This window comes from Phodopus roborovskii, unplaced genomic scaffold, assembly GCF_943737965.1.
Source record: "Phodopus roborovskii unplaced genomic scaffold, PHOROB, whole genome shotgun sequence".
NCBI classification, from domain to species: Eukaryota; Metazoa; Chordata; class Mammalia; order Rodentia; family Cricetidae; genus Phodopus; species Phodopus roborovskii.
In genome coordinates this window covers 3,998,440-4,012,167 of record NW_026126487.1, presented here as the reverse complement: position 1 = coordinate 4,012,167, position 13,728 = coordinate 3,998,440, and the positions used below count along the sequence as shown (strand labels likewise).

General features: G+C 47.1%; 1 protein-coding gene across 3 annotated transcripts in view; it reads right to left on the bottom strand.

Annotated features, from left to right (window-relative positions):
* Slc6a2 (solute carrier family 6 member 2) overlaps window positions 1-9,353 on the bottom strand; it is a 40,896-nt gene extending 31,543 nt beyond the window's left edge. The window contains exons 1-2 of one of the 3 annotated variants that reach the window (XM_051195129.1): window positions 9,233-9,326; window positions 4,757-5,081 (exon numbers count right to left, since the gene is read on the bottom strand). In XM_051195129.1, the coding sequence (XP_051051086.1) occupies window positions 4,757-5,081; window positions 9,233-9,235 (328 nt within the window). In that variant the 5' untranslated portion in view covers window positions 9,236-9,326. Of the gene's footprint in view, window positions 1-4,756; window positions 5,082-5,551; window positions 5,678-9,232 lie in introns of those variants that run through there. The other 2 variants (XM_051195130.1, XM_051195131.1) reach the window with 2 other exon arrangements.
* Window positions 9,354-13,728: the final 4,375 nt, after the last annotated feature.

Here is a 13,728-nt window from a genome sequence, read left to right as displayed (position 1 = left end):
CCAGTCTCTTTAAGAGGAATAAGTCTGAAAGTGTTTGGGATGCTCAGAACTGTATTACTACAGGAAATGTGACCCACAAAGAACTGAGTAGGACCTCAGTGCCCCCATTTAGAACATACTTGGAATATGGTATAATACAGCATGAACTTTTAGATTATCTACAGTGGACTACAACTCCTTAGAGGTGGAGGTTGTCTTCCACACGTCTTTATACTAGGGGTTGACATTAGCCAATGAGTTTCTGTTGAATAAACAGGTCTCTGCAGTGACTCACATGGAGGGTGTCAGTAATGCAAGCCCTGAACCTTCTCCACTGGTCCTAGAACTCTCACATAGGCAATGGATTTAGGCTTGCAGGACAAGCCACAACAGCATTTTTCTCAATTGGATCCTGCTTGGTTGGGAGCAGCCCTTCAGCTTCTATTGGCCAGCTCAGAGTAGTGGGCCACTAGATAATAATGAGCCCAGATCAATACTTTACTCTTTAGAAAAGGGTGGGGGTAACCCCACAGCTTGATTACCATGCTAATTGGCTCCCTGTGCATCTGAGCTAAATAATATGTGTCACCCAAACAGGATACATATGTGGATGGCCATATATCCAAGCTAGACATGAAGGTATCAAGCCAGGAAACCCCAGATGTGGTATTGAGGATCCCAGGCATTTGGGTAGTGAGGGAAGTATACTGGGAACTCAGAATGATAGCATCTCATAGAACCCATGCAGGAATGCTAAGCCTACCATCCAGGTGAGCAATCTACAGTGGCACACTATAGACTGTCTGATATGGATAAAGCCCAACTCTTGCCTCCTAAAGCTGCCATGCTATGGCCTCAGGTTTAAGTAGTTCTTTTTTTACCTTATCTCCTCCATCAATTTCTTTTCAGAATAAATTCTACATGTTTCAGAATTAGGACTTTATCCTGTACCTATATTCATACTGTAACCAGTATCATCAAAAATATGGAAACATAACATTTCCATTGAGCCTCTATTATGCAACATTATCCCAAGTACTTTATATTGTCCGATGTTATCTGGCTCTGTAGAAAAGGTTAAATTTACCCCCTTTCTTTTCTGCACAAGGAAACTGAGGCTTCAAGATACCATATGGCTTGCCCAAGGCCACTTCTCCAGCAAATATCAGACTCTGATTCAAAGTTGGGTGTGCCCAAACCCCAGAATCCACAGTTGCCACAAAATCCAGTGCAGAGTACCACGCACAGAAGACAACTCACAGAGGTCACCTCCAGAAACGAGTACTCAGTCACCTACGTATTTGTTCCTTTCCAGAGATCAGCACAGGCCCAATCTCAGGTTCCAAGGGAACAATCTGGAACTCACAGTCTGTCATCCCTGCAGCTAGTCTTCAGGAAGATGTTCAGACAGGCTGATCCTTGACAGTAATTCATTCATAAAACATTAGCCAGGGGCATAAACTATTGGCACCTTCTTCAGTTCAAAACATTCTCCAGTCTGGGCCAGTATAAGCACTCAGACTTGGAGAGTTCTATGTTAACACTGGCACCAAAGAACACAAAGACCCAGGGCCAGGCTGCTAAAGGACAGGATGATGAAGCCTGGCTTGTGTCCAGCATTGGGGGGGCCATGAATTGTGTCACTTTATAACAGAAGTTTTGATGTCTGAGGTCACAGTTGAATGGCAGGTTTGGGATTCAAACTCAAGTCTTTGGCTCCTTGTAAAATGGAAGAAATGCCTGCCTGCTCGCCCATCCCTGGAACTGAATTCAGAATTACAGGAGGAGAATGGGGCCACAAGAACTGTGTAATCTCAGGGGAGATCGAGGCCTGCAGGGGCAACTGAGCATCCCCTGGAGCAGGGAAGGGAGTACTAAAATCAGACTGCTCTGTTCTCCCAGACTGAGTACTCATTTCTGGAGGTGGCCTCTGTGGGTTGTCCTCTGTGCATGGCACTCTGCACTGGATCTTGTGGCTGGCTATGCTACCTGTCCCCAGAATCAATTGCAAACCTCCTAATCAGCAATGGAAATTCACTGATGTAGCAGCCCTTCCCCCTCAGCCTAGCACCCAAGGCTTCTGCAGCCCAGCCCCAACTTGCTCTGACCCTTATCTCTCCTGACTTGCCCTCCAGCCAGCCTAAGTTCCTCTTCTGAGGAGCCTGTCCCAGGTGGAAGCTAAAATGCTGTTTTTTCAAGCCCTCCCTGCCTGGAGCAGCTGCATTTTAGCCACAGCTCACTCCCCACCCCCAGTCACTACTCAGCATAAACCTCTATAGAACCAGTCACTCTCCCATCCCTTTCCTATGGCATCCTAATGATGCTGATAAAAGCAGGGACCACTCTCTGTAACACTAGCTCTGAACATGTACTGAGCATTTTGTCCTTGGCCCTCCTCTTAGCTGAACAAGATTATTGGACAGATGAGGAAACAAAGGCCTGGAGAGTTGCTGAAAGTCATACATGTTAGAAACTGGAGCCTATAACTTCACCGTCAAGGCTCCTGATATCTAGGCTGCACACACACACACACACACACACACACACACACACACACACACATTCACATCCTCATCGTCATCTCCAACACATTGCTGTGTTAGTTTCATCATGTTTCTGTCATGGTTCCTAAAATTGACAATGTGTCTCTGAGAGCTTGGGTTATTTCATTAACATATCTGTTCAATACAAGTGTATAGGGACCTCTATCACATTCTGGGATTTGAATGTTATTGGACATTAAAATCCTACAGTCTGTACCTCACATTTTCCTAGCCTGCTTGGGAAACAGGTCTACAAAACACAAACTATAGAACAATGCAGAGTAGGCCACTTCAGGACCAGGATGCCCATGAAAGGGAACTTCAGACAATTTCCATGAAAACTTTATGTCTGTGACAAATTTGTGTACTTTGTCCCTGCAACCCAATCGATCATCCAGCACATGGCAGCTGTTCTGTCTGCAACATGGCAGTGGCCATTTGGGCATTCTATCAATGAGGACCCTGAAATATCTATTTAGCACATGTGTCAAGTTGGCCATCTGTGTTGCTTTAGTGTCAATGGGCATATAACAATAGAAAGGACATATCACAGTGTGACAATGAGGACTTTCTGGGAATCAGGGCTCCCAGCAGGCACAATGGAGATATATATATATATATATATATATATATATATATATATATATATCCAGGTAACCCCTGCAGAGCCTAGTAGTATGCCTTACAGTGAGAACAGAAATATTGTTGATTAATGACAAGAGTGTCTGGTGTCTAGGGACAAGCAGTCTCAGATGGTCACTAAGGACATGCAACCTGTTCTAAGGGCTCCCGATTTGTCATTTATTCATCATCTCCCTGCTTGCTACAAATATAGAAAAATCTACCTTTTTTGTTGTTACTACCATTGGCCTCCAAGAGGCAGAATGCTCAAATCTACCTTGAGTCCCTGGCAGATCTGCAGCCACAATGTGTGGAAAAGCTTCACCTTGTGGTTGTGTTCCTCTTCCTTAGCTTTCTCTCTTTGCCCAACATATGTGGATCAGAGTACTGAGCCAGGAAAGTAAAAAGGACAATCAGAGGCCAGGAAGCATCTCCTGACACTTGGGACTTTTGCCCCAGTTGTCTTGTCTGGAGTGTCTAATGGTGACAGACCCGTGTCAGGAAGGGAACACATAGCTGCTCATCACTTGGCTCTGGCTTTGATCCCCTTTCTCAGTGAGAGCTGATGCTTCTATATGCAACAGGATCAACTCAGAGCCACCTGCTCTCTTTGGTGACCACACCCTTTTTACAAATACTGGGTATTGTTTATCCCAAAGCAAGTGTCCAGAGAGCACACAGAAACAAAGAGCCTTGCATCTTGAACTCTGGGGGATAAAGTCACAAGCTCCTTCCAACCCCCTGTAAACTTTCACCCTACCTCCAACTGACTTCCCTTAAATTCCAAGTCAGAGTTACTCCAAGGCAAGGTGTGGCCTTGTCTTGTAGTACCAGGGATGACCCAATAGCTTCCTCTAGAAGCTCATGTCCCTGGGTTCTGTGCAGGGCACTCCTGAGCTTTCATCTCAGTAAAGGTGGTGGGACTGGATTGGGCATCTTAGGCTCCAAGTCCTTCAGGAAGGAGCTTAAGGCTGCTTCCATGGGGCTATATATGACCTCTTTGCTCTCATTCCAGAGCAGAGGGGTAAAATGACAGCTCATCAAGAAGAGGGAAAAAGAGGTGGGTGTCTTCTCCAGGTTCACTTGCTCGCTACTCAACAATATAGCCAGAGCCTGTAAAACTGAAGAGGACATTCTAGTCTCCCAGGCCTCCTGCCTCAAGGTCCAGCTGAGCTCTTGGCATCTAGTGGTGTAATCTCACAAAAGCTATATGCACTTACCCCTGTGGCTCTCTGGTGATCCAAGGGCTCCAGTTTTACGGAACCAAGTGTTGGAGCCCCAAGGCTAAGAGTGCTAGAACATCCTAAACTCTTCGAGAACCTAGACCCATTTCCTGTGAGGGCAGATTGACTCGGAGTTCCTAACCCAACCAGGTGCCCCCTATTCTGTCCTTGTACCCCTATGCCTACCACTGTCCAAGGTCCTGCCTCAATTTCCCTAAGGGAGAGCACCCTGAACCTATTTCCTGGCGCCCTAAAGAGTTCTTTCCTGAACACTAAATTTCTTAATGTGTGTCCTCTTCTCCTGCATGGGAATCCCTGCTCCCTTCCCAGCGGACACTGCAAGAGCAAGCAGCCTCCCAAGTACAAAGCTTCAGCCAACCCTGCGCTCACCACCACCATTTTTGTAGCAGAGATAGGGGAAGCGCCACACGTTGGCCAGGTCCACTGCGAAGCCGACCACAGACAGCAGGAAATCGATCTTCTTGCCCCAAGTCTCCCGGGGCTGCGAGTCACCGTCCTGGGACGCCAGGAGGCACTGGACGCCGTTGCGTTCTTTCACCACCAGCAGATCCGCGGTTTTGCAGGGCCCTAGGGGCTGCTCAGGCAGCGGGTCCGCCCCGCCGAGCTCCGGCTGCACCTGCGGGTTCATTCGCGCCAGAAGCATGGGTGCGGCTGGAAAGAGGGACTTCGGAGGCACTGGGGACACACCGAAGCTCTACTTGTATAAAAAGGAAAAAAAAATTTAAAAAGTGGTCACCAGGGCTTGCAGTCTGTTTGCACGAACTGAGACCACCCAGGGGAACCCAGAACGTCGGGATCCGTGTGCAGAGCAGACTCCAGCTTCCTAGAAAAGGGAGCACATGTGTTGGAAAAATTTGGAGACAGAGGTTGTGACGCGCGTCCGACTGGGACAGAACTCATAGGTGGGGACCTCCTTGGGCCGCCCTGTGGGTCGGGCTAAAGACCCTGGTCTCTACCTGGGTCATTCTCTGCCTACCGCACTATCACACACACCCCTAAATGGCAAGTTTCTTGTGGGCCGTGCTGGGCTGGGAGTCAACTCGCGACCCGGGTCCTGCTCCGGAGGGGGGTGGGGGAAACTGCCCCTAATAACCCTGGAAGCCTTCGGGACACTTTAGTGGGTGCAGCCGCTCACGATGAGCTTGGGGCCGGCAGCACACTTACCGGTCCCGCGCGCAGGGCGCACTCACGTGGTGGGCAGCTCGGGGATCGCAGGCGCCAGCCCGGGCTGAGCTCCGCCGCGTGGCACTCAGGCGGGGCCCTGGGAGCCCTGAGGGTGCGGGACAGCCGGCAGGACTCGGGCTGGCTGGCTCTGGCCGTGCCCGTAGGAGGCCGACCTGGTAATGTAGCCTGTGCTCCAGGTAACGCGCCTATTGCATTAGCCCCGCGCCCAGCCCGCTCCGTCTGGAGCCTGTTAGCGCTAATGCAGACTGACAGCATGGCCGGGACTGACAGAGGCGGGGGCTCAGCTCCCACAGGCTCTGGGGTGGCGGGAGCCAGACTCCAAGGGAAGAGTGGGGACCTAGCTTCACACCCTTTCTGCGGCTCTCTTCAGCAGGAGTAGAGCATGCAGCTCCCAAAGATACCTGGCTCTGACCTGTGAGCAAAGGAAGAGGGCAACAGACTCCCAGAACTGGGATCTAGTCTGTGAAAGGGGGGTTGGAAAAAACGGGGGTGGGGGAAGCCACCACCACAGCAACACCAGAGCTCTCATAGGACAGACCACTTAATGTACTTGGTGAGAGTTCTCTCCACCAGCAAAACGGGAATTCCGTGCTTCAAGATGAGCACTGGTACTGGTGGCTCAGCTCACCGGCTGGGCAGGGCTGGCCTGGGCCCTTGGGCAGTTTTCTTTGGCCAGCTCAGTTTGTTGAAAGGTCAGGCCCAGGATTTTACTCCTGGCTTTGTTTGTGACCAGCAGGCTAGCAGGCTTTGGAGGCTGTGACCCTGTTCTGTAAGGCTGAGTACTGATACATACTCATTTTTATAAATGTCTCCCCAACTGCCAGAGCAAGCCTTTTTAGTTTCCCACAAGTGGATAACACTGTCAAAGAGCTAGTTGTTCAGTCCCGGAAGCAGGAAGAAAACAGGAAACACAATAAATAAACCTTAAGAAGGGTGAGAAAACTGGTGTAGTATGGGCTGGTGTGGGTGAAGCAAAGTAAGGGGATGGGTGGACAATTTGAGCAGTATCTTCTTTGTGTTTAAGGGTGAGCTACTTGGACCCAGGAGTTTATTTATCCAACTTCTGCTTGTGTCTGAATCAACCCAGCTAAGAGTCATGAAAGACAATACCCAGAAGTTCCCAGGCCAATGTGTAAAGAGCCCACTGCCATCAGGGCTAGCTGTGATCACGGGAGGACAGGAATTTGGTGAAGTCAAATCAGTAAGGGCAGCAGGCAGGAATAGAGGGACGACACTTACACAGCATGGAAAGAAGTTTCGATAACACTTAGTCACGCTGATCTTTCCATGCTTTCAACATTCCAGGCTCAAGGCTACCCCAGGGCCTTTCCATTTGCTCTTGCTTCCATCTGAGTTATTCAGGTCTTAGTGCAGAGATTCCTTCTCAGACTCATGCACCTAAAAATTCACCCCCATTCTCTATCAAATCACTGACTTGACTAATTAATTTCATCTCTCCTGGAATGGCAGTTGAGCTCCAAAAGAACAGAAGCATTGTCTATCTACCTCTGTGTCTCTAGAACCTGCAACTCACTAAATATTCACTGGCACATAAAATGAGTGAATGCCTGAGTAATTGTATAGCTGCTACATGGGACTTTTTAGAGGATTTTCACACACAGGGCCAGCAACTCAGATATCCTGTGGAGAGGATGCAGGGAGGAGATGATGGGATGCCCAGAGGGTTGTAGGTTCATCTTGATCTCTTGGGGACTGATGACAGGAAACAGGAGATTAGGCAAAGGGTAGAGGTTTCACAATGAGAACTGGAGACTATAGGCTCCCTGTCATCAATGGTGATCATTTCTGGTCCTCTGTGACAAGTCTATGAGGAAGGAAAATGCTTAACCCAACCCAAGGATTAAGAGACCTGTCTGATGTCCCACATGTGGGAAGTGTCAAAGCTGAAAGGGAAACCTAGGTCTCCTGGTCCCCATTTTCTGGTGAATAAAGACACCTGAATCCCTCTAGCTGACCTGGCACATTCCCCTCTGCTCAGTGCATGTTAGCTGGTCTTCAAGCCCGATACTCTCATTCCTGAATGCCTATGAAGCCCTGGCAACCCTCCTGCAGCCCCAGAGGATTGCCATCAGCCCTTCTTGCTCACTCTGTGAACCTTTCTAGCCATATAATCATATGCAGCTACCAGAGAAATTCTTGAAATGCAAATCCAACACCTCAACTGAAATCCCGGAGACATACCAGAACAACCAAATGAACCATAGATTTAGAATAATGTAATTTTCTCCTTTCCACCTCTTGGAATCTATCTGCCCACTTTTCCTCAATAGCATTTGATACTTGAGCAATCAGGAAAAGATAACTCACAACTTCAAAAGGTCATCCTGATTCTCCAAGCTTCACAGCATAAAGAGCATCAGCAGGGCAAACAAAATTCTGCTTGTCCATTTGACCACACTTTTGACCATTAATTCTGTCCCTGATTTCCTTAAGCCTTTCCTGCGCGGTCAACATACGGTCACAAGTACTTACTGCTCTTGGAAGGGACCTGGATTTTGTTACCAGCACCCACATGGCAGCTCACACTATCTGCAACTGCCTCCACAGGTACCAGGTGTGTATATGATGTTTAAACATACATGCAGGCAAAACACTCATACACAGAAAGTAAAATAAGTCTTTAAAATATACTCTCTTCTCTACCAACATAGGTGATACTCAACTAATATTATGGTTTTTTGCCCTATTGAATGTTTCATGTGCTCTTCGCATCCCTTTGTCTATTGGTGAATGTCTGTTCACCCTCCAAAGCCTCCAAGGCCGACTCCCTTGTGAAACCTTCCCTGACAAGCAGTGCTCACAAGCATTAGATCTCCATTTTATTGGGGTTTGTGCATTTGTCTGGTACAGTTATTTATGTAACTTCCCCATCCAGGATTAGGTTGTTATCTGACATAACCTGCTACATAGCTAGCACTGCAGACACTCATACAGACAGAAGTAGAAGAGAGCTTGTTCCTTGGTGGGAATTAGTTTTTGTTGGAGTCATCCAGAAGACGAATTTGAAAGAATGATCAGAATATGTGAGGGGGGAACTCCTGGGAATAAGTTGAACAAGCAAGACAGGAAAGGATATGAGACCAAGAAAAGGTGGGTTAAAGAGTAGCTCATGGCACAGAAAATACTTTGGGCTTGTCCCCCCAAGGAGAAAGGTTTACCCATGGAAACTGTTCCCAACTATTGACTTCTCCCAGCGCTTCCAGTCTGACCTGAGATTATCATGTGTCTGCTGTCAGAGAAGGGTCTCAGCAGAGCCCTGGGTCCTGGCATCAGGGAGCATCAGGGCGGGGTCTTCACTGAGAACATAGTGAGTGACAAGGAGGATGGGCAGGACCCTGGAATGGAGAGAAGCATTCTCTAACCACATGGACATTATCAGAAGGCTGATTGGCAAATTCTCAGAGTTCCCCACATGGCTTCCAAGACATCTGGGGGACACAGCTGTCCTGAAGGAGAAGGCGTCTCCTTCATCTCCGGCCCAGACTCCCTGCTCATAGTTGTAAGGGGCATCGGGGCCATGTGGCTTCTCTCGTGCTCTGCACCCTGCCCCACCAGTTGGCCTGAGGGCAAGTGGTGGGCAGGAGGCTGGAGTATTATCAGAGCTAACATGGTCTCTGGGGAGGCGTCACTTCCACTTACCATGGCACTTGGTGACACAGCCCATGGGATGCAAAGCCATAGCTGGTGCTGTTAGTCCATCTTTGGTCATCTCCCTGCAGACACCAGGCCTTGACAAGCAGAGGTTAGGCTGGAGTGCATCTAGAATCCACATCCATGAAGCTGAGGCCTGAGGGCTCCTTCACACACAGCCCTTACCTCCAAGGCATCACAGAACAATTAAGGCAAAAGAGAAAGGGAAGTCTACCTATACATCTCTCTCTCTCTTCCCCTTCCCTCCCCCTTTTTCTCCCCCCCCCCCCCCGTCTCTCCTCTCCTCCTCCTCTGCCTCTTTCTTCTCCTCTTCTTCCTCTTCCCTCCCTTCCTCCTCTGCATCCACCTCTTTCTCTCCCTGCTCCTTTCCCTCTTCCTTCCTCCACCATCCCTTTCCTCTCTTCTATCTCCATCTCTATTAGGATATTAAATCTCTTTCATTGAAGCTGGCCTGCCCAGGGTTATTGGTCACTGGCCTAAGTTGTATTTTAAATACAAATAGTATAACAAGTCTTCTCAATACAAAACACACTAGTTCAGATCTGTCTCTATCGGGGTACTTCCCACTGAACCCCTTGAGGTTTACAAACCTACTCATCTAGAAAGTTATGTCTCAGTTCTCAGTGTCTTCTCTGCCAGGTTATAAGCCCAGCTGACCCCTATAGTCACTGGAACCAGAAGGCCACTGTCCCTTGTTGACCTCCACATTTACACTCTCTGCCTAGCCCTCTGCTCTGGGTCCTAGCGCTCTGGGTTCAACTACAATCTAGGCAGCTCTACCTGGACAACCAGAGGCATTGAACTGGCCATGAGCAAATCAGAGCCTCTGGTGCCCCCTCCATGACTTACACGTAAACTGCCCCTCCACAGTTGCCCTCAGCCTAGGTTACAATGCCCCCCTCTTTCTGGTTCCTCAAATCACTGAGCAGGGAGTCACTCTTAACTCTTCTTGATCCTATATCGAACCCTGCACAGCTTCTGTGGACTCCAAATCATGTCACATCTCTGCACCTCAGAGGTGACTTCCCTATTCTGAGCCATGTCATCTCATGTCAGGATGGCTGTGACAGTCTCCAGGTGGCCTCCCCTGCTTGTCCCAGCTCCTTGAGACTTGAATATTCTAAAACTGCAGGAAGGCGTTTTGGCAATATGTCCATGACCGTTACCCTCATTCTTCCTCCACTCTTATTTGGGACAAAATCTAAAATCCTTCCTTAACCAATGAAACTTGCTTGTACTCATCTTGGGAAGGCCTACAGCTCCTACATCAACAAGTGACAGAGGTTCCAGAAGTGAGGAGAACAAGAATGACAGGTAGCACAGCAGAAAGGTATCTGAGGCTTGATTGGGCTCTGAGTTGTGGCCAAGGCCATCACTGAAGTGAGGTAGGCCATGAGAAAAAGAAAAACAAGACATGTTGTAACAGAAGAGCCAGGAGGGATAATGGGAAAGTGTATCTGGAACACACAATGCAGTCTCCTGAAGGGAACACATTTCCCTCCTTCTTTGCTTACCCAGACACATCCTTGGATGGCCTTACCATGGCCATGATAGTTAGAAGACAGAGGGATCATGCCTGCCTGGCTCCTAGCTGTCTTGAGGACAGAGGGGTTATGATCAACTTGCACTAGACCTTTATTCATCTGGGAATATTGAAGCAGATGGAAGCTCAGAAACAATCTGCAAGTTGTAACAGACAGCACTCCATAAGTATCTAAAGCATGGACTTACTTCTCAGAAACAGAACACAGATGCTGTTTTGATTGTGTGTGAAACTCATCGAGCGTGAAAGCGTTGTGTATAGTTCACATTTATAATAGCTATTATATGACTATGCAAGACTCCATTCAGTCCTCCCAAGCCCATTCCCTCCCAGCATGAGTTTCTGCACACATAGTAACTACTGTCCTGAACTTAAAAATCATTGTCCCTACTTTTTCTTCATGGCATTACCACCTATGAATTTATTACCAAATAATGCATTATTTGGCTTTATTATAGTTCATAATAATATCTTCTTAGCTTTATCCAGAATGATGGTGTTTGTCTTAGTTTCCTAATTTCCATTACTGTATATATTTAATATATTAAATACATGACCACAATTCATTTAGTTATTCAGTGTAAAAGACATGGGTTTATGTGTGTGCATGGGGGTGTTGGAAGGAGTGTGTGCTCATGTGTGTGGATTTCAAACAATCAACATAAGCATGTTAAAATGTCTCTCATCCACATTCACAAGAATTTCTCCAGGGAGTATTCTTAGGAGAGAATATTCTTCTAAGCATTGTTGCTTTCCAGGTTATGCTCAGCTTTATGAAGCAGTGACACGTGGTTTTCTAAGTGATGGAAGCACCTACGGCTCCTTCTAGCAGCCTCAGTTTTTCCCCTCTCATCTTCACATCTGGGCTGCTGACTCTTGGCAATCTGCACATTGTGAGATGGTATTTTATTGTGGTTAGTTTGCACTTCTCCAACTGCTTATTATACTGCACACCTTCTCCCATGCCTTTTTGTTGGTCCTTTCTTCTGGAAATGGCAGCGCATTTCCCCAATACATACATATTGGCTTGTATGTTCTTAATTCACAGGAACTTATAAGCATGCTGGCTGCTCATCTTTTTGTGTTAGTGCAAGCATCTTTATTTGGTTGTGTAAGATTCCTGCTCTGCTCACGATTTGACAGCAATTATTTGTTTTACTATGTAAATGTAACAATCTTTCCTTATTGTTTATGTGCCTTTGTGTAATGTGAGAAGTTCTCCCCTCACTGATGTTTTCCTTCATTATATTTTAAGATTTGACAGTTTGGGTCCTTCATAGTTGTGTCTTTAATCTATTCAGTGGGAGTTCATTTGTAGAAGGTGTGTGGTGGGAATTCCACTTCATTATTTTTGGTAAAACCATCAAGTAGCTATGTTTCTGCTTTGATTAGCAAGGAATTCTCAGCCTTTAAATGTCCTATGACTGAGCATCTTCCAGGTTTTCTCTTCTGTTCTACTGATCTACTTTTCTGTTTGTAAGTGCCAAGTATCTTGCTGACTCAATAACCATGACTTTATATTCCTAGCTAGAGAAAAAAAAATCTCCAGTCCTTCTTCATTGGAGGTGCCTGGGGGGTGGGGGAGGTCATTGCAGGTCAACAGTGTTAGCTTGCCAGAGAGTTTGGCCATCTCATCTGAGATTAAAGGACATGCCATCATCTTCTTTAGTACAAAGTATTTTAAACTCTGTGTGGGACTTTGTGGGAGAAGTCAAATGGTCCAAGGGTAAAGGACACACCTAGCAGTGGTGTGGCCTGAGTTTTAATACTATCCCACTACTGACTGCCTGCAGACTCTGGGCTGAGTTTCTTTGTTTGTCCATTACCTCAGCTTCCTCATCTTTTAACATGTGTAAGATGCTGTTGCTGCTACCACTGCCGCTGTTGGTGGTGGTGGTAACTTACCTCATACAACTGTTGAGAGGATTAATGAGTAAATAAACACAAAGCACTTAAAACAACAACTGTATATAGCAATACTTCCCTTAAATCTATTGGAGGCAAAGACTTTTTCCCCAAAATTTTAAAGTTAGGCCTATGCAACTCAGATGAGATAGAAACCGTGGGCTGTTGTTACAGCCATGCATTCAGATTTTGGAGTTAGAACTAAGAGCTGACTTCAGGGCTCCCTATCACTGTTTGTGTTGCGTGACCTTCAGATTCTGAAGCTCTGTTTCCCACCTGTAAGAAGGATATGACGGCACCTATCATGGTTAGTCCCTGTGGTACCAGTAGGGTTTATGGTTTCAAGGCTCACCACGGATGCCCATTTGCCACTTCTCAAGACCTTAGCATTCTAGCAGACTCCTGGGTTTTATTCAAGACTATTAGATTGAGTGAACCTGCAGCTGGCATCCATGTTTGTGGTATGTTTGTGGCAAACACCAGAAGCCCTGGCCTCCTGCCTTCCTTGATATAACAAGCCAGCATAGGAACTCAAACCTTCCTATTAGGAACATGACATTAAACTCAGGCACCCACTTCCCACCTGTGCCACCTGGGGCTGTTGAGTGACTCAGTTTCTCACTTCTGAGACACAATCATAACAGACTGTCTCATTGAGTAGTCATGAGGCTTAAATGCTGAGCAAATGCTAAATGCACAGTGGACACCAGAGACCCGTGTGGTAACGTATTATTTCCTGGACGAAGTGATTCTAGCCACTGTGTTAAGCCTCCTTCACATAACATTCACTATTGGTATTAAACCATTTTACTGTGACCAAATGCCTTGTCTTGGATTGCAGGGCTAAAGTGGGACTGAGTGGAACTCAAGCCTAGGGCAAATACTCTTTACTACTGTCCTATCTCAGGGATGCAGCAACTTGCTGTCTGGGCCCTTCCTGTTCTCCTTCGTGGCCCTCCCTGCCCAAGTTCTCCATTCTCTGCAGAATGCTCATCCTTTTTGTCTAGTAACTTTGAGACTGACGTATTTTGGAACT